Raw genomic sequence first — 21,090 nt, 5'->3', positions numbered from 1 at the left:
CAAACTACCACACGATTGCACTCATCTCACATGCTAGTAAAGTAATGCTCAAAATTCTCCAAGCCAGGCTTCAGCAATATGTGAACTGTGAACTTCCTGATGTTCAAGCTGGTTTTAGGAAAGACAGAGGAACCAGAGATCAAATTGCCAACATCCACTGGATCATGGAAAAAGCAAGAGAGTTCCAGAAAAACACCCATTTCTGCTTTATTGACTATGCCAAACCCTTTGACTGTGTGGATCACAATAAACTGTGGAAGATTCTGAGAGAGATGGGAATACCAGACCACCTGACCTGCCTCTTGAGAAACCTGTATGCAGGCCAGGAAGCAACAGTTGGAACTGGACATGGAACATCAGACTGGTTCCAAATAGGAAAAGGAGTACGTCAAGGCTGTATATTGTCACCCTGCTTACTTAACTTATATGCAGAGTACATCATGAGAAATGCTGGACTGGAAGAAACACAAGCTGGAATCAAGATTGCCAGGAGAAATATCAATAACCTCAGATATGCAGATGACACCACCCTTATGGCAGAAAGTGAAGAGGAACTAAAAAGCCTCTTGATGAAAGTGAAAGTGGAGAGTGAAAAAGTTGGCTTAAATCTCAACATTCAGAAAACAAAGATCATGGCATCTGGTCCCATCACTTCATGGGAAACAGATGGGGAAACAGTGGAAACTGTGTCAGACTTTATTTTGGGGGTCTCCAAAACCACTGCAGATGGTGACTGCAGCCATGAAATTAAAAGACGCTTATTCCTTGGAAGAAAAGTTATGACCAACCTAGATAGCATATTCAAAAGCAGAGACATTACTTTGCCAACTAAGTTCCATCTAGTCAAGGCTATGGTTTTTCCAGTGGTCATGTATGGATGTGAGAGTTGGACTGTGGGGAAGGCTGAGTGCTGAAGAATTGATGCTTCTGAACTGTGATGTTGGAGAAGACTCTTGAGAGTCCCTTGGACTGCAAAGAGATCCAACCAGTCCATTCTGAAGGAGATCAATCCTGGGATTTCTTTGGAAGGAATGATGCTAAAGCTGAAACTCCAGTACTTTGGCCACCTCATGCCAAAGAGGTGACTCATTGGAAAAGACTTTGATGCTGGGAGGGATTGGGGGCAGGAGGAGAAGGGGACGACAGAGGATGAGATGGCTGGATGGCATCACGGACTCGATGGACATGAGTCTGAGTGAACTCCGGGAGTTGGTGATGGACAGGGAGGCCTGGTGTGCTGTGATTCATGTGGTTGCAAAGAGTCAGACACGACTGAGTGACTGAACTGAACTGAACTGAACGGATACTTTGACCTCTTCCAGGCTTTTGGAGGATATAGCTCTTTCCCTGAGGAAGAGGCCCAATGGCTAGACCCTTTTTACATCTCCTGTTCTCAAGCCTGTAGATCTTTTTGCCCTTCATTCCTGTGGCCTCTTTATGAAGCTGATCCATCCTTGTAAATTTTCTGGAATTCAGATCTTCTTTAAGCTGTTACATTTCTTCTGCTCAAATCAAAGCTTTGCTATGACTTTTCAGTCCCATTCTCGGTACAACGATGACTGCTGTTAGCAAATTAGCAGTTTCAATTTGTTCCACCATCTTATTAATACAGGGCTTCCTGATATTCATGTTATCCAAATGAACACCCATCTTTGGTTCAGAAATAATTATTGATACAAGTTACTGATCACTTTGCATACATTACCACATTTAGCCAACATAACAGATATTACCATCTGTGTTCTAAGAACAGAAAATGGAGATGTAGAACAGATTTAGTTCTCTGGAAGCAGACATCAAAATAGACTACAGATCAACATCTGTGAAAGAAAGGTGGTGGAAGGGAGATCGGGCAGAGAAAGACGTCAGACTGTAAGCCTGACATAATCTTAGCTGTGTCAGCTGGGAGCTCTGAGTCAAGTATTGGCCATCAGCATTCCGTTTGGAGTCAATGTGGCTGGCCCCAAATAGATATCTTTTAAAAAATATATTAGGTGTTATAAAATTTTTTTCCAAATTTTATCTAATTAGCATAGACATTTTTATATGAAAAAAATCTTCAGAATAGGGAATCATGAAGGTTTTAGCTGAGATAAACAACATTTTTAGAACTTCTTTCTGATTTGGGATAATATCCTGAGATCCTTGGCATTGTGGCTTACATCTTTTGACTCCTAGGACAATTTTAAAGGCACAGTGAGCTTATCTCAGCTGCTATAGGTCATTTGTATTCCACCTTGAGCATGGGAAAGAAAGCTGTGTAAATATTACATAAATATTTTGCAGGATGTTTACTCCAGTAATGGAAGTATTAAGAAGCTACATGTAGTTGCTCTGGGTTACAGTGTGGTGGTTGAAATGCCTGAATATTTAAGTCTCAACAGTAAAGGCTGATATGAGGCAAGTACAGTGCTGGTTGACTGAGCTCTTTAAAATCAGGAAAAGTTATTTTTCATCTTTGTGCCTCCAACCATTCAGTGTCTATTTGAATCAGTGAATACATGATAACTGTCTTTTAACCTCAGTGTTAGTGGTTTAGCCACTAAGTCATGTCAGACTCTTTGCAACCCCTATTGTCCACCAGGTTCCTCTGTCCATGGGATTTCCCAGGAGAGAATCCTGGAATGTGTTGCCATTTCCTTCTCCAGGGGATCTTCCCAACCCAGGAACTGAGCCTGTGTCTCTTGCATGGCAGGCAGATTCTTTACTGTCTGAGCCACCAGGGAAGCTCTTAATTTAACCTTTGACCTTGAGTACTTAAAGTCATGAAATTTAGCCTTGGAAGAAAATCACCAGCCTCTCAGACAAAGACTTACAAAATCAACTTTTGTCAATGACCACATATGTCACAAATCTAGATTTCTCACTTGGAATCTCAGATGAGTGAATTTAACTATCTTCTATTATTAGAAGTGGAGGTGACAAAAATGGTTCCACATTGATCCTGAGCTATCTGATATTGAACTTTCATTTCTTCCTTTATTGTTTCTATTCTATGTAATTCAGATAGTTATCATAAGAATGTTGAAAAATGCTGAAATTGGAAGTTTCCTTTAGTTGATATTCAAGATGTTATTTAGCTTAAAACTTGAATATTTAGAGAAAACATGTAGCCAGTACTAATGATGATCTTATCCCATTGATATTTATCTACAGACTGAAGACAGTTGCCTTTCCTTCCTTTGTTGAGGCAGGGTTTCTTATAACTCATTTTCTCCATAACCTCAGATGAATCTCCACTGGCCTAATGACAGGAAGCATTCTCATCTTTTTATGACATGATATTTGGAAGATAAATCTAAAATCTCTAACATAAAAGAAGTTTCATAATCACAAACTGTGAAAAGGTGGGGAAATATATACTTATTATAGGTAGTTTTTACCATGAATTTTCTGACCTTGGTTTGATTAAAATCTCAACCTAAATATTTCACCAATATAAATTTCTTTAGAATTTAATTGTTCATTTCACTGAACTTGGAATGAGAAAAACCCCAATATGGGGCAAAAAGGCTGACACAAAAGGAGTATTTAAGGACTGAGCTGCTTTACAGATCAAAGCATTTGAAACTGAACAGCCAATCTGACAAGAAGCAAAAACCACAGAACAGAGTCCCACCTAGTCTTTGTTTTGTTTCACAAAATATTTGGGCTCTTCTTACTGTCCTCTCCCACCTCCTCTCTCTTTGTTTATTTTATAGATGTCATTGAGGTAGATAACCTGATCCAACTCTGAAAGATTCAGGGGAGGAAGGGAAGCTTTCTACCAGAACATCCCTGATATAAACAGGAAATGAAGACATCACTCACTGTGCTTGGAACTGGGAAATTGTTTTGGGGCTTCTTCCTAATTCCTCATGTAGGCATTTGGAGTATCAATGGTAAGACACCGACTTCTTATATATTTCTAGGGGGATGTTGGAAGCAATGTTCTCCCTTGCTGATCTTAGTAGGATGTAGTGTTTTTGCCTAGTGGATAATGGTAGATGAAACCAAGTAGTTGGATTTGCTCACTGAAGACATGGTAGAAAGAACATAGACCAAATTAGAAAACAGTATTTAAGTCAGAGTTTGGCTGGTTTTCTTAAAAACATATTCTGATGGTAAGAACAGAGAATTGGGCAAATGCTATAAATAGTTCAGTATAAATTTATCACTATACTAGCAAAATTGTTCTGGATGTCATGCTGTTGGCGAATAAATAGCTTCTTCTTTTCAAACTGAGACTAGAGGAGTGTTGGTTAGGTTACGTGTTGGATAACTGGGATTATACATGACTCCATGGTTACTCTGGAATGGTGGTTTAGTCGCTAAGCAATGTCTGACTCTTGCAACCTCATGTACAGTAGCTTGCCAGGCTCCTCTGTCGATGGGGTTCTCCAGGCAAGAATACTGGAGTGGGTTGCCATTTCCTTTTCCAGAGGATCTCCCAGACCTAGGAATCGAACCTGGGCCTCTTGTGTTGCAGGCATGTGGCTAAATAAAGTCTCCTTAATTGCTTCATGGGGCATGTGCCTTGAGAATACTGAACGAGACAATGCTGAGAAATATGGGATCAGTGCATTCTGTCGCTGCTTTTATTATATTGTAGGTTAAAGGTGTCATGTGATATAGAAAACAGCTTAAATTCTGCATTGATGTTTGGCCACTTTTGCAAAAATTTTATACAAGTGAAAAAGTGATGAGTTCACTTGCTCCTTTACTTTGCCAGAGATGCCCATATATTGTAAAGAGGGAGGGGCCATGAAAGACAACAGAAGTTTCTAATTCCCTGGTTGTAAATAGCCTGCCTTAACCCCGCAAGCACATACTCTTACAAGTTTCAAATCAGAAAATATGGTCACTGAAATCCTTTAGCATGTCATCTTCAGTTCTGAAATTGTGTTTTGAAATTTGTCTTCATGATACCAGGATGGCACACAAACAGCTGCAAAATAAAAAGTACCCTTCTCTTAAGCATTTTTATGTTTTTAAGTATTTGGTATTAAGGGGCTTCCCAGGTGTGCAGTGGGAAAGAATCCACCTGCAATGCAGGAGACTCAGGTTCAATCCCTGGGTCAAGAAGATTCCCTAGAGGAAGAAATGGCAACCCACTCCAGTATTCTTGCCTGGAGAATCCCATGGACAGAGGAGCCTGGTGGGCTACAGTACATGTGGTCGCAAAAGAGTCAGACACAACCAAGCACAACAACAACAAAGCTGGCATTGTGCTGATGAAATGTGTAGATGGCCAGCTGTATTTTTCACTTTAGTTACAACTGAGGTTAAATATTATTAAAGAGAAATCATACCAGTTTGAAGAGTGTGCAGTGCTGTGTCACACAGGAGCACAGTTCAACTCTGCTCCTCCTTTCAATGTGTGTCAGAACTGGGTTCATTGACTGGCTCTGCCACTTTCTGCGTGACCTTGGTTTAGTTTCTTATCCTCTCTTACCCTTAGTTTCCTCACTTGTAAAATAGAGATAATAATAATTTATCTAAATTATGGGGCTATTGTGAAGACTACAGATACAATAGGTAAAGTGCACAGCATAGTAAACTCACATAATAAAAGTCTGATAAGAGTTGGGCACAACGTAGTGACTAAACTACAAACATTAATGTTGTTTTTACTAATATTCTTTATACCAAACAATCCACAGAATATTCAAATAAATGGGAAACAAATTTTAACATTATCATTTAAAATAGTTGAGGTTTTGAAGCTAAAAATAGAATTAATAAATGAAGTATATTGTACAATATATTTAGCCCAAAGTGGAAGGAAATGGCAACCCACTCCAATGTTCTTGCCTGGAGAATCCCAGGGACGGCGGAGTCTATGGGGTCGCACAGAGTCAGACACGACTGAAGCGACTTAGCAGCAGCAGAGTGACTCGAATTATTTGAACGATAAAACAGAAAGCCTTGGACAAAGAATTAGCCAGATAGCTTATATATGTTTTTGGATTGCAGCATTACTTGAATTAAATTAGGGGTATATGTTGTTGAGGGGTTTCCCAGGTGGCACTAGACTCAATGGACATGAATTTGAGCAAACTCAGGGAGACAGTGAAGGATAGGAAAGCCTGGCGTGCTGCAGTCCATGGGGTCACAGAGTAGGACACTACTCAGTGACTGAACAACAACATAGGTTGGTGAGATTTGTACTCCTGACAGCTGATGACTCTGTTCCTTTAAACCTCATTTATTTTAACCTTTATATCTTAGGGATTTCCTGTGATATAGTTACTGAATTCTTTACACAGGCACAAAGTTTCAAAGTCTTTAAGAATAGTTTTAAAATAATGTTTCCTTTCCACTTCAAAGCAATGTGAGGTATGCGTATATCTTCTTAGGAATGTGGCTGCATCAGTAATAAGGTTGTGAAAAAGGTAATGTTCTCTACAAACTTCCTGTTGAAGGTCCTCCTTCATAATGAAATAATTCTTGCTTGCATTTTGTGTTTCTCAAAAAAATTTAGGGGGAGCTTTGTCCCTTTGTATCTGGCGTATGATTTCTGTCTGGATGGAAGTAATAGAAGTGTTAGCACATATACATGGACAGATGGGTTGGTTATGCTGGTAAGAACAAGGCTCCGAGTGGAGATGCTCTTGTCAGTAGCCTGCCCCATCCTCAGTGAGTGACTCCAGCTGAGAGGCCCTGGACCACTTGATGCTCAACTTATTCAATCTGAAGATCAGCCAAGGATTCCAGCATCAAGCATCCAGGAGCACTGCAGTTAATGTCTGGCTACTGTGTAGACTATACACGTTCTGAATAAAGGCAGGAGGAACTCTTGAATCCATACTCCACCTTCCTCCCACATTGTGTTTCTCCAGTATGAGTAGGCCATATCCTTGGGTCAGAGCAGAAACGCTGGAGCAAAATCTCTCATTCCTTCATATTCTGGTTTTGTAACACAGTGTCTTTATCAGGATTATTTATCTGGATATGCTTATTTGTTCCTCTTGAAATACACATGTTTTATGCCAGAAATGGAGCTCAACCTTCTGCCAAATGCCTGTATATTGTTATCACAAAAGTGCCTGCTATAAGATATGAGTAATTTATATGTAGATGTCTAGGAATACATTCTTCAGTTACAGGATTTCCTGGATTAAGGTTTGAAAAGACTAATTCCTGTGTTGATCACAGCCTTGAATAGACTTTAATTAATTATTACTGAACTCTTTAATTATTACTTCCTCTGTCCCACTATCAAAATTTCCGCTATTGTAATATTTAAGTCAGTTTATCTTACTTCCCTGGGACTTTCCAACTTAATTTCCATTGTTTGTGAGTTTCACCTTTACTTACATTTTAGAGTTGTTGAAAGAAAAATATTCACAGGCATTTGTAACCAGGTTCAAAGATAAAACCAATCTTTTGCTTTTTTTCTTGGAAAGGCAATGGTAGAGCAGGTAAGATCATTCCAGATTACTAGATTACTCTCCCATCTCTGCCATTTACTGCTTCTCTGATTATAACCTCTCTGGTTCTCTTTCCTCATCTAAATTACAGGGACAACAATGATATTGAACTTATAGGGATGTTGTTAGTAGTAAGTGAATTAATTCTGTAAAACTCTTAAAATAGTACCTGAAGTTTATTAGCTAAAATCACACAGTAAGTGCTGTGTAAGTTTACTGATAATGGTTTAGTTTTCTTTTTCCCCCCATTTAGTACAAAACTTTATTAGCTTGATAGTCTCCTTAAGGCAGTATTGGGAGATCATCTCTCATTTGAGGTTTACAAAAAGTTGTCTGTAAACAACTCTTTTTTACCAAAAAATATCATTTATTTATTTGGCTGAGCTAGCTCTTAGTTGCAGCTTGTGGGGTCTTTTTCTTTTTAGTTGTGGCTTGTGTGATCTGGAGCTTCTCAGGTGGTGCTGCGGTAAATAATCTGCCTGCCAATGCCAAAGATGCAGGTTTGATCCCTGGGTCAGGAAGATCCCCCGGAGAAGGGAAATCCCATGGGTAGGAGAGAGGAGCCGGTGGGCTACAGTCCATGGGGGTCTCAAAGAGTCAGATAGCACTGAGCAACTGAGCACACACATGTGCGATCTAGTTCCCTGACTAGGAATTGAACTTAGGCCCCCTGCTTTGGGAGGATGGAGTCTTAGCTTCTGGACCATCAGAGAAGTCACTATAAACAACTCTTGATATCATTATCTCCTTGGTTATGGACTCTGATTTCCATGGTTCTCAACGGAAGAAATTACTTGTTTGCCTGTGTACACATGCAGGGGAATCGTGTTAGTATGCTCAGAATCTAAATATGTACAATATGAGGTTCACATTGAACACAGATAAGAAGAGTGATAGAGAGGCCATCTAGACAGTCATGGGGAAACATTAGGTTTGTCTGGTAGAGCTCTCTAACTTTTTTTCTCATTCCTGATAACCACATTTATCTTATAAGCATAACATGGAACTTAAATATATCACAAACAACCCATTGTCCAGAAGTGACTATGAGGAGGGCTGGGACATTTAGATTCTAGCTGGGTGGTGATTATCCCATTTTTTTTTTCTTCTGTGATATTAGGAGAATTAATATTGGAGGGCCATTGGCAGTTTCTGCCCACAATGATAATGCTAAGTATCTTCTAGGGCTTTGAAGATACCAATGAATCGCAGTATAATCTCTGTAGTATAATATCTTAGGAAGGTGAGGAAGTATCTATAAAAGAAGTAGAGATGGACTTTCCTTGTGTCCTTCCAACAGCACAAAATGGAAGGACGGTTACTCTAAATGTCATACATAGCCACTCAAACACCAAAGGCAATATTTAGAAATGTTGGTTTCTTATAAAATGCCAAAGGTTCTCTTGAATGCTACTGTTCACAGCTTCTAAGGTACGCTCTAGGCTTTTCCTGTCCTGCTTTTTTTCCTAAGGTCACTTTGGGCAAGGTGGAAGGCCTAGCATCTCTGAAGGACTGGCCCAGCTTTGCCAGAGTCTTCCCTGCCCAGAACTATCTTCTAAAATGTCAGTAAGAATCATTTCTCTGTAGGGTCTATTGAACTGGCTAGACACTTTTGCTATTCCAGAGAGGTGATTACACACTGGCTAACACACTCTCCACCAGGTACTCATCCTCATCATATAGGACAGGCAGAACTCTGCAAGACTGGAGTGAATCCTCTGGCCTGGGGAGACAAAGACATGACCGGTAGGGAAGAGTCACAGGGGGGTCATTTGTCACTTGGTGGGAAAGTAATGAAGAAGTACTCAGAGAAAGCGTGAGAAAGCACCCAGAACAAAGATTTTTTTACTTCCTAGTTTTGACCAAGTCTGGCCTTCCTCATTAGTATAATTCTGAAGAATTTCATGTCTCATATAGACAATAAAGAATCTGCCGGCAATACAGGAGACCTGAGTTTGATCCCTGGTTTGGGAAGATTCCCCTGAAGGAGGAAATGGCTACCCACTCCAGTATTCTTGCCTGGAGAATTCCATGGACAGGGGTAGCCTGGCAAGCTACAGTCTGTGGGGTCACAAAGAGTCGGACACGATGGAGTGACTAACATACACATAAAAGGACATTTTCCTATGGAATAGAACCCTTTTTCTATCTCTATAATTTTTGTTTGGCTGGTGAATATACAGATCACTGCTGATCCCCAAAAGCAGCTGGAAGTGAGTGTTCAGAGCAGAGGCACTTGGGGCAGGCACTGTGGGTTTCCACCTGGACTCTGCTGCCCACAGGCCTTGTGCCCTTGGACAGTTACTCAACTGCCGTGTCACTTCTGTAAATTCATCCTATCCAAAATATAGTAATGCCTGGCATTGATTATTATGTATTGTGAACCAACCACAGTGCCAACAACCTTCCTGTGTGTTCCCATGTGCTTTCACAACTACTCTTCTAGATAAGAGTTTGTGCCTTGGAGTTAGCCAGGCCTGGGTTCAAGTCCCAGTCCTGGCTCTGACTCCCGCCAGCTGGGGATCTTAAGTAAGTGGCTTAACTTCTCTATACTTGGTTTCTCCCACTTAAGATAAAGATAATAATAATAATAACTCCCTTATAAAATTGCTTTGAGGATCAAAAGAAACTATGTAGGGTACGTAATAAGAACTCAAAAATATTAGCATATCCCTGTTTTCCTTCTGTTGGGAGCACCTAGGATGGGTTCATAGTACTTTGATAATGTGAAATATGATGCAATTGTGGGCAAGTGGCAGTGAAGAGGAGGCAGTGATTCTGAAGGCTGATTTTCCAAATGTGACAAGCTATCTGACCTGGTGATCACTGAAGTTCTCTGCTTGTCCTATTCTTTAATATCTCAGGGAAAGGAAATGGTGCAGGCACTTTGTATACTTTGCTGTTTGACAAAGCTGTGGCAAATACTAGAATGACTGTATCAAGTCAAAAAAAATTTCAGAGTTATGGGAAACTAGGTAAAACCAAGAGCTATATGGCTTAAAATCTTAGATTACTCAATACTACTGAATTAAAGAGATAGACTTCAAACTATTCTCCAAAGTAATCACATCACATTATGAGAAATTCTAGCCCTAGAAGAAATTGTTTCAAAATGTGCTCTATAAATACCACATGAAAGCAAACTTAAAGTTTTCACATACCATTTTAAGAAGATTTTAAGAAGAATATAGTAATAGAAAATGAGTGTGAAAATTCTCTCTATTCATTTCATGGTCTTTGTGTTTTAAGTAAAGGGAATAAATATGAGTTCATACCATATGTATTCTTGGGGTGAAGTTCATTCTTTCCAGCTCCATTTTTGCTAAAGGAATTTTATATCTTATAAGTCTGTGTGTGGCTATGTGTGGTGTATTTGTGTTTAGACAAGGACGGATTGCCTCTCCCTAAGGCAACCAGTATCAGACAATATGCACAGAAAAGGGAAAAAACCTTGAACTATTTTTTCATACTATTTCTAGGTCTGTGACCTCTATTATATTACATCTTGTTTGTCAGGTAAAAATGTGTGACTCCTTCATCTCACCATAGGGATTGAGATCAGCAAATCTTCATTGCATCCCTGAAATCAAGCCACAGGGTTTTCCATTAACAAAGATCATCCTTTAAAACAGAGTTTCTGATTTTAACAATGGATGTGTACACCCTTATTCAAATTTCCCCAGATATTCCCAGCACTTCTGGAAATATCTGACTTGTGGTATGGGTGTGTTTACAACAGAGTTAAAATAATAAGTTTAATCAACACTACGTAATACAACATTAAATTAGTGGTTTCTGCATGCAATGGAATTCCCCTACCCTCATCTCAAGTCACCACATTTCTGATTTTGTGAGCCAGCTTGTGATGGGAAGTAGGTCATGTGGGCTTCCTGATGCTGTACATGAGATTCCTTGAGGCTGTCTGGGTGGATGTCCTTCCAGGATCTTTGATGTGTGATTACACGGCAGCTTTTGTTATGTGTGGACTGGCCTTGCCTCTGCCCTAAGTCCTGGAGGAGGAAATGGCAATCCACTCCAGTATTCTTGTCTGGGAAATCTCATGGACAGAGGAGCCTGGTGGGCTGCAGTTCATGGGGTTGCAAAAGAGTTGGACTTAACCACTAAACAACAACAACATGCTTAAGTCACTGTGTCATGGGACCCCCTAAACCACACCAGTTTGCAAAGGAGAGGCACATGTTTCCCTTCCTTATTAGTACCCATCTCTCTGCTCTACCCCTCTGCACTCTAAAGCAAGAAAGATCACACTACCAGCATCCTCTGAAGGCCTGTTTCTTCCTGAGTCTGAAGACTAATCTTCTGAGGCCTCCCCATCACATATCTGAAGTTTTTGTTAGTTGTTTTTCTACCATAGTACCTTCTGATAGAAGCTAAAATCCTGGTTCATGTAAGAGAAAATTATTGGCATATTATGTCATGGGCTTCCCAGGTGATGCTAGTGGTAAAGAACCTGCTTGCCAATGCAGGAGACATAAGAAACTTGAGTTTGATCCCTGGGTTGAGAAGATCCCCTGGAGAAGGGCGTGGGAACCCACTTCAGTAATCTTGGCTGGAGAATCCCATGGACAGAGGAGCCTGGCCTGCTACAGTCCATAGAGTCGCAAAGAGTCGGACACAATTGAAGTGACTTAGCACGTACACATACTTGTCACAGTCATTTTAGCTCTTAAAAAAATTATTTATGTACATATTTATGGTCAACTCTAAAACAATCTTTGGTCAAACTAAGGCACTCAGGCTTCATTACTGTCATTCATTTATTTCAGTGAATGTAACTATTTTGAACTTTCCATAAATGTAAGAATTTTTCAATAGAGAGGTTAAAATCTGTTGGGGTTTTCCTCATGGCAATAGTTGTAATCAAGGTATATCATCTTTAAAAATAAGAAATAACTATTTCATTCAAGATTCATAACTATAAACCTCTTTTTTTCTTAGTTGTTATTAAGTTTTACAAATTACTTACTCTCTTCAGCTCCTTATGGTATTTACACCTGTGGCTAGGCTTGCTCAGCTGGAAGATATTGGGCCATCCAGTTTTTTGTGGTTGGCATGCCTTTCTGATTGGTTGATCTGGGTATCTGGATGACCACGGAGTGTCATTTCTTAAATATTTTGAGTATCACCCCAAATGGACATAAACCAGGCCTTTCTACACTACATACTTATAAGATCTAGTTTTTCTTTCGTGCTTAGGTTATAACCACTAAAGGGTATGTTGAGATGCATATATCCTTCACCTTGACATTTTGAGTCCACATCACAAAGGACTCAGGGCTTCCCTGGTAGCTCAGATGGTAGAGAATCTGTCTGCAATGCAGGAGACCTGGGTTTGATCCCTGGGTTGGGAAGATAGCTGGGAGAAGGGAATGGCAACCCACTCCAGTATTCTTGCCTGAAGAATTCCATGGTGGGCTACGGTCCATGAGGCTGCAGAGTTGGACATGACTGAGGGACTAAGCACACACACTCTAAGGAGTCAGCTGTGTCTGTTCTGTGTCCTTAGCACACAGACAGGATAGGAGTTGTGAGCAGGGGATTTTTCTTTTCATGAAGCTCTCTCTGTTCAGTCTCAGGGTACATCATGCTTCTCACTTTCATACTTTTTCTAAGGCCATCTCCTTTTGCTATCCCTGGGAAGCAGAAGATCTCCTTTTGCCATCCCTGGAAAGATGGGAAGATCAGAAGACTGAAGCATAAATACATATTTAACTATAACATAGTAATGCATGTCACGCAAAATAGCATGGGGCATTTTGTGTGGCATCAAGTGGATGTGGGTTGCTAGAGTGTGTTGTGGAAGGGGGAGGGGGATAAGGTTGCATAAATAAGCAGGGAATAAATGCCATTTGATGAAGGATGGACATTTTTCAGTAGGCACTGAAGACTTTATAGGGTTTCAGGCAAAAAAAAAAAATCATGCAATTGACTTTTAATTTTAAGAATATAAACTGTGACAGTACTGTGGAGAATGAATTTGGTTGGGGAAGGGGAAAAAGGTCAAGTTTGGAATGCAGAAGGCTAGTTGTTAAGCTGTGACAATAATCCTCATGAAGTAGAATGAGACCCAAATTAAGGCAGTGGCATGAAAACAAATTCAAAAGATATTTTGGATGCTGAATTAACTTAATGTGGTGGCTGAAGGAGTGGGGCAGGAGACAAGGATGGCACCCAGGCTCTAGCCATGTGATTAGGTAGACAGTGATATTATACTGTGATAATGGAAAGGGCACCAGAACTGCCCTGGGGTGAGAATTGGAGGCTGAGAAGATTCAACCTCCTCCTTGAAGTTTTCTGTGATAGTCCAGACAGACAGAAAGGCTTTCTCCCTCTAAGAGATCTGAAAACTCTGAGAGATTATATCTTGTCAAGATTTAAAGAAAAAAAAAGTCATATTGGAAAACTGAAGAGCCAAGTGAGGCTCTTTCTGTATCCCCTTAGCACTGGAAACTGTTCCATTACTAAATAAACATGAACAGTGTGATGTCCACACTCCTGGGATGTGGGCAGTAAGGGCGTACATTATCTGTACAGAGTTTTAAAACAAACAACCAAAGTCAATCTACTTTTAATGACCACATACCAGCAATTCTGAACAATATCAGTGATAAAATATTTCCTCCACACCCAAATATTTTGGTCTAAGTTCTAAATAAACACTGTGGTTACTCCTGAGTTTTAATAATTTATATGTAAGTTTCAAATGAGTACATTTTTCAGTACTTTCCCTTTGATAAATATTACATCTACATGAAAGTTAACTTAGAAAACATCCCTGTTAGAGAGGTGGCCCTGAACACATACAAATTCAGCTACATATGGACTTTCCTGGTGGCTCAGTAGAAGAGACTCCATCTGCAATGCAGAAGGTGCAGGAGCTATGGGGTTCGATCTCTGGGTTGGAAAGATCCCCTAGAGCAGGGCATAGCAACTCTGTAAGAACCCCAGTATTCTTGCCTGGATTAACCCGTGAACAGAGAAGCCTGGTGGGCTACCGTCCATGGAGCTGCAAAGAGTCGGACATGACTGAATCGACTTAGCATGCACACAGGCGTGTTCACTTCAAGAGTAAATTTATAATGTTCAGAATTACTTGAGCTTACTTTAGGCATAGTTTGTGTCTCAAACCCCTGTGGTACTACATATTTCTGCATTTAAACAGTAGATTTTAAATAAGCAATAATATCATAGTGATTAGAGAGACAAGGAAACACAATGTAAAGTTTCATTTCTTTTGTTCCATGTAAATATTTTGAATATTTGTTTAAAATTCTAAACAGTGAAACAAAACACAGACTGTGAGGTGCAATATTTTTTCATGCATGAAATAAAGTTTATATCTGAAATGTTTTATTGATTGATATCTTTATAATTGAAATGCTTTATTGACTAATAGCTATATAGTTGTAGATTTATATTTTATAATCTTTAAAGTGTTGTTTTAAAATTAAAGAATGAATCAAGAAAATAAAACTTTATGATAGTAGTAGTTGTACAGTATAGTAATTGTTTATATTATATTTTTTATAGAACTTTAGTTTTAGTTACTGGAAAATTACTTATATAAACCACAATATCAGGCTGCAACTAAAGGATTCGAGTTCACACTGTTTCAGTTCAGTTCAGTTCAGTCGCTTAGTTGTGTCTGACTCTTTGTGACCCCATGAATTGCAGCACGCCAGGCCTCACACTATTTAGATACATATAAAAGTATTAAATAAATACCTATGCACTTTTCCTTTTTTTGCATTCTCTTTTTCAGGTATTTTAAAACTTTCATTTTTTTTTTAAATAAATTTTTTAGCCATGTGGTATGTGGGATCTTAGTTCCCCTACTGGGAATCAAACTTGTGCCCCCTGCATTGGAAATACAGAGTCTTAACCACTGGACTGCCAGGGAAGTCCCTGCATTGCTTTATATATGAAGTTTAATGACAAAAAAAAAAAAAAAAAGCCAGTTTCTTTTCTGGCCATTTTATTATTTGTTTCATTTCATGATTATTTCTGAATACAGAAAAAAAAGGTTGTTAAAAATGATGCACTCTGGGCATCAATTATACTAGGTATACCCTAGCCATGGAATATATATTCTGTAATAATGCAGTAGCAATTTTCATGAGAATTTTTAAAAGGAGAGGCTTCCTAAACCTATAGTGACATAAAAAGGGATACTTCATCCTATAAGAGCCTGGAGATAGTAGAGGTTTCATCATTCACTGCATGCATTTATTTTAATTATTTTTAGCATTGAAAATGTCCTACCCATTAGATATAAATATTTGAGGAAACAGCAGAAACAACAATAACTAATATTGACTGATATATCCAGCCAAAAGCAACTGCGATCGGCATTCTTTTCCAGGAGATGTTTGGCAAGACAAACCCCTTGGGAAGAGCTTTGGATATCCTGAGTGTCATAAAATGATTATGTGCTGTGTTGTGCTTAGCTGCTCAGTCGTATCCAACTCTTTGTGACCCCATGGACTGTAGCCCAGCAGGCTTTTCTGTCCATGGTGAGTCTCCAGGGAAGAATCCTGGGGTGGGTTGCCATGCCCTTCTCCAGGAGATCTTCCCAACCCAGGGATAGAACCCAGGTGTCCCACATTGCCAGCAGATTCTTTACCATCTGAGCCACCAGGGAAGCCCATAAAATGGTTGGTTGTGCATATTAATAGTTTGGGAAAAGCAGCAAGAAAATGTCAACATGCTTGTCAGACGGAAAATTAGAATTGTATCATTTACCTTAGTGCATTATTCCTGACTGTAAACATCCATTTTAGTTTCAGGCAGGTAGACAGTGTTAACGTCTTCTTTCTAGAGAGAATACCCTTGATGACTTTTAATGCCTGTTCTCAAGTCTCCATCCGTTCTTTCCTTCACTCAAGAAAAATTCCTCTGCTACTCAGTGTGACAGCCAATGATCTTCAGCCTTCTGATAACGTACAAGAACCACAGTGATGTTTCTATTATCCCACTGCAGGTCATTGATATGGTTTGGGCTAACAGCTAACAATCTCCACTTGTAATCCACTTTATGCACTCCTCCCAAGCCCACAGTCATGGAATCCTGGAACTAGTCAGGATGTTCAACAGTGCTACTAGCATTGGGTGATAGCCCAGTAACTAAATGGAAGGGTGATTATTGTTGCTGTTTAGTTGCCAAGTCGTGTCTGGCTCTTTGCAACCCCATGGACTGTAGCCCTCCAGGCTCCTCAGTCCATGGGATTTCCCAGGCAAGAATACTTGGTTGCCATTTCCCTCTCAAGGGGATTTTCCTGACCCAGGAATCAGTCTAGTCTGCAGCTTGCTAGGTAGATTCTTTACCACCAAGCCATCTGGGAGGCCCAAATGGAAAGGTAACATTGTAATAGAATGAGAGACCTAGATGTCTTAGAGACTTAGCATCAGTAACACACTGAGAGAAGTGAAGTTGAATATATGTGTGTAGCAGAGGTTGACTTCCTATTTTTTGTTGTTGTAAAATTTTTTCATCTGCTTTATTTATTTATTTTTCCCATAGTATGTGGCATTTGGGGTCCTAGTTCCCTGACCAGGGATCGAACCCCTGCCCTCTGAAGTGGAAACATGGACTCTTTAACCACTGCATCAGAGAAGTCCCCTTTCATCTTATTTTTTAAAGAATTGAGGGCCAGTGAGGCTGGGTGGCTATCAATATCACACAGTCTGTTAGCATTTGAACAACCAGGTTTAATTGAATATTCTCATTTTTAGCTATTTATATGAACTTTATAAATATTCCAAAAGAATCAGGCTCTGTGTTTTCTCATGATAGATAAACAACATTTAAACTTCTCTCCCCATACCCCAGTGCTTATTCCATTTACTCTGAAACAACTAGTGATCTACATATCAGTCTTTTCAGAAAACCATGATCCAAGAGTGTATCAGTTTCCTGAATCTGCCATGAGATACCTGGATAGTGTACCTTTTTCCCTTCAACTTCCTCAGACTTAAAATACTTCCCCTGTCCTGTTTACTGCTCTGATTATCAAAAAGCTACTCACTCACTAAGGTTCATCTCAAATATAAACTTTCCATTCAGCTTTACCCCTATAGTCACAGTTGAAATTAATCCTCTGCACACCCAAGCAAGGTCTGCACCCTTTTATAGTGTTATTTCATTCTCCCATCTGTCAAGCCTAATTCCCATTAGAAGGCAAGCCCCTTCAAGGGAGGTACCTTGTCTTATTTATTTCTATACCCCCTAATAACTAGCATACAAGGTCCCTCTGAGCCTTCCTTTCAGTTCAGTTAAACTTGAAGAGTGGTAGTTAGTAAATTTATTCCAGAAAAGTGTCATTGATGGCTAATCTTACCTCACCAATTAAATGATACATTCTTTGAGGTTAAAAAGCTCTTTACCTATAACTATTTTGTTTTTCACGATGCTGGCACAGAGTTGCAGGCTTCATAGACTATGATCGACTTATCCAAGAAAATGAAAACAGAAATTAGAAGGCTGAAGTAGTTTATTAACTTCAGGGAGGGGAATAGACTTTTTAAAAGATGGGTTTCACTTGACCTTCCTGCTTTTGACCTCTTCCCTATTTTTGTTGCAGTTCCAACCACTTCCAGGCATAATGTTTTTAAACACTTTCTTTTGGTGAATGATTTTACCCTTCTTCCTCAATTTTTCAATAACCTCATAACCTGACTTTGAATCTGCTTAATTTTTTCTGAATTTTTGGAAACCAAAGGTATTTAAGTGACCAAAATCAGATTGATTATATTCTTTGCAGCCAGGAATGGAGAAGCTCTATATAGTCAACAGAAACAAGACCAGGAGCTGACTGTGGCTCAGATCATGAACTCCTTATTGCCAAATTCAGACTTAAATTGAAGAAAGTAGGGAAAACCGCTAGACCATTCAGGTATGACCTAAATCAAATCCCTTATGATTATACTGTGAAAGTGAGAAATAGATTTAAGGGCCTAGATCTGATAGATAGAGTGCCTGATGAACTATGAAATGAGGTTCATGACATTATACAGGAGACAGGGATCAAGACCATCCCTGTGGAAAAGAAATGCAAAAAAGCAAAATGGCAGTCTGGGGAGGCCTTACAAATAGCTGTGAAAAGAAGAGAAGTGAAAAGCAAAGGAGATAAGGAAAGATATAAGCATCTGAATACAGAGATCCAAAGAATAGCAAGAAGAGATAAGAAAGCCTTCTTCAGCGATCAATGCAAAGAAATAGAGGAAAAGAACAGAATGGGAAAGAGTAGAGATCTCTTCAAGAAAATTAGACATACCAAGGGAACATTTCATGCGAAGATGGGCTTGATAAAGGACAGAAATGGTCTGGACCTAACAGAAGCAGAAGATATTAACAAGAGGTGGCAAGAATACACAGAACAACTGTACAAAAAAGATCTTCATGACCCGGATAATCACGATGGTGTGATCACTCATCTAGAGCCAGGCATCTTGGAATGTGAAGTCAAGTGGGCCTTAGAAAGCATCACTACAAACAAAGCTAGTGGAGGTGATGGAATTCCAGTTGAGCTGTTTTAAATCCTGAAAGATGATGCTGTGAAAGTGCTGCACTCAACATGCCAACAAATTTGGAAAACTCAGCAGTGGCCACAGGACTGGAAAAGGTCAGTTTTCGTTCCAATCCCAAAGAAAGGCAATGCCAAAGAATGCTCAAACTACCGCACAATTGCACTCATCTCACATGCTAGTAAAGTAATGCTCAAAATTCTCCAAGCCAGGCTTCAGCAATACGTGAAATGTGAACTTCCTGATGTTCAAGCTGGTTTTAGAAAAGGCAGAGGAACCAGAGATCAAATTGCCAACATCCACTGGATCATGGAAAAAGCAAGAGAGTTCCAGAAAAACATCCATTTCTGCTTTATTGACTATGCCAAAGCCTTTGACTGTGTGGATCACAATAAACTGTGGGAAATTCTGAAAGAGATGGGAATACCAGACCACCTGACCTGCCTCTTGAGAAATCTGTATGCAGGTCAGGATGCAGCAGTTAGAACTGGACATGGAACAACAGACTATTTCCAAATAGGAAAAGGAGTACATCAAGGCTGTATATTGTCACCCTGCTTATTTAACTTCTATGCAGAGTACATCATGAGAAACGCTGGACTGGAAGAAACACAAGCTGGAATCAAGATTGCCGGGAGAAATATCAATAACCTCAGATATGCAGGTGATACCACCCTTATGGCAGAAAGTGAAGAGGAACTAAAAAGCCTCTTGATGAAAGTGAAAGTGGAGAGTGAAAAAGTTGGCTTAAATCTCAACATTCAGAAAACAAAGATCATGGCATCCGATCCCATCACTTCATGGGAAATAGATGGGGAAACAGTGGAAACATGTCAGACTTTATTTTTTGGGGCTCCTAAATCACTGCAGATGGTGACTGCAGCCATGAAAGTAAAAGACGCTTACTCCTTGGAAGAAAAGTTATGACCAACCTAGATAGCATATTCAAAAGCAGAGACATTACTTTGCCGACTAAAGTCTGTCTAGTCAAGGTTATGGTTTTTCCTGTGGTCATGTATGGATGTGAGAGTTGGACTGTGAAGAAGGCTGAGCGCCGAAGAATTGATGCGTTTGAACTGTGGTGTTGGAGAAGACTCTTGAGAGTCCCTTGGACTGCAAGGAGATCCAACCAGTCCATTCTGAAGGAGATCAACTCTGGGATTTCTTTGGAAGGAATGATGCTAAAGCTGAAACTCCAGTACTTTGGCCACCTGCTGTGAAGTGTTGACTCATTGGAAAAGACTCTGATGCTGGGAGGGATTGGGGGCAGGAGGAGAAGGGGAGGACAGAGGATTAGATGGCTGGATGGCACCACTGACTCGATGGACGTGAATCTGAGTGAACTCCAGGAGTTGGTGATGAACAGGAAGGCCTGGTGTGCTGTGATTCATGGGATCACAAAAAGTCAGACACGACTGAGTGACTGAACTGAACTGAACTGTCTATGGTCTCAGAGCAATTGTAAATATCTAAATATTCAAGGTTTTCTAAATGTTCTGTGCAGGCCACTTATCTCAATCTGATTCTTGAAAATGCAAACAGTTTACAATTAACTTTGAACAGTGTTTTTGAGATGTAAGCATAAATTACAGTGAGAGATTTATTAAGTGATAGGAAATAGCTAAAAATGAGAATATTTATGCTGTCCAGAATATGGAAATAAAGTGGAACATTATGCTAGGCAAAGTGATACATGGAATGCAGGACCATTATTTGCCCCCCAGCTCAACGCCTGACTAGTCCTCAACCTTCTTTATCTTTAAAAAAGAGTTTTGATTATAATCTCAGTTATACTTATATAACTGTAACCTATGATACTATGAATCTATTAAAGTCTGTAAATCTAATAATTTGCAATCACTGAAGGAAATTAATAAAGAGGATGGGTGGAATATGTTGCTGAAGCAAAAGTCACTTAGTCGTGTCCGACTCTCTGCAACCCCATGGACCATACAGTTCATGCAGTTCTCAAGGGCCAGAATACTGGAGTGGGTAGCTGTTCCCTTTTCCAGGGAATCTTCCTCCCAACCCAGGATTGAAACCAGGTCTCCTGCACTGCAGGCATATTCTTTACCAGCTGAGCCACAAGCTGAGGAAGTGTACAAAATGGGGAAAGACAGAGCCAAAAAAGAAC

General features: G+C 39.8%; 1 protein-coding gene across 1 annotated transcript in view; it reads left to right on the top strand.

Annotated features, from left to right (window-relative positions):
• The first annotated feature begins 3,793 nt into the window (after nucleotides 1–3,793).
• Nucleotides 3,794–21,090, top strand: part of BTLA (B and T lymphocyte associated) — a 33,049-nt gene continuing 15,752 nt past the window's right edge. Inside the window, exon 1 of the mRNA XM_052648475.1 lies at nucleotides 3,794–3,881. Coding sequence (XP_052504435.1) covers nucleotides 3,794–3,881 — 88 coding nt within the window. The remainder of the gene's footprint in view (nucleotides 3,882–21,090) is intronic.

The sequence above is a fragment of the Budorcas taxicolor genome, chromosome 1 (genome assembly GCF_023091745.1).
Source record: "Budorcas taxicolor isolate Tak-1 chromosome 1, Takin1.1, whole genome shotgun sequence".
NCBI lineage: Eukaryota > Metazoa > Chordata > Mammalia > Artiodactyla > Bovidae > Budorcas > Budorcas taxicolor.
The sequence above is the reverse complement of the archived record's forward strand: the minus strand, read 5'-3'. Positions and strand labels throughout refer to the sequence as shown.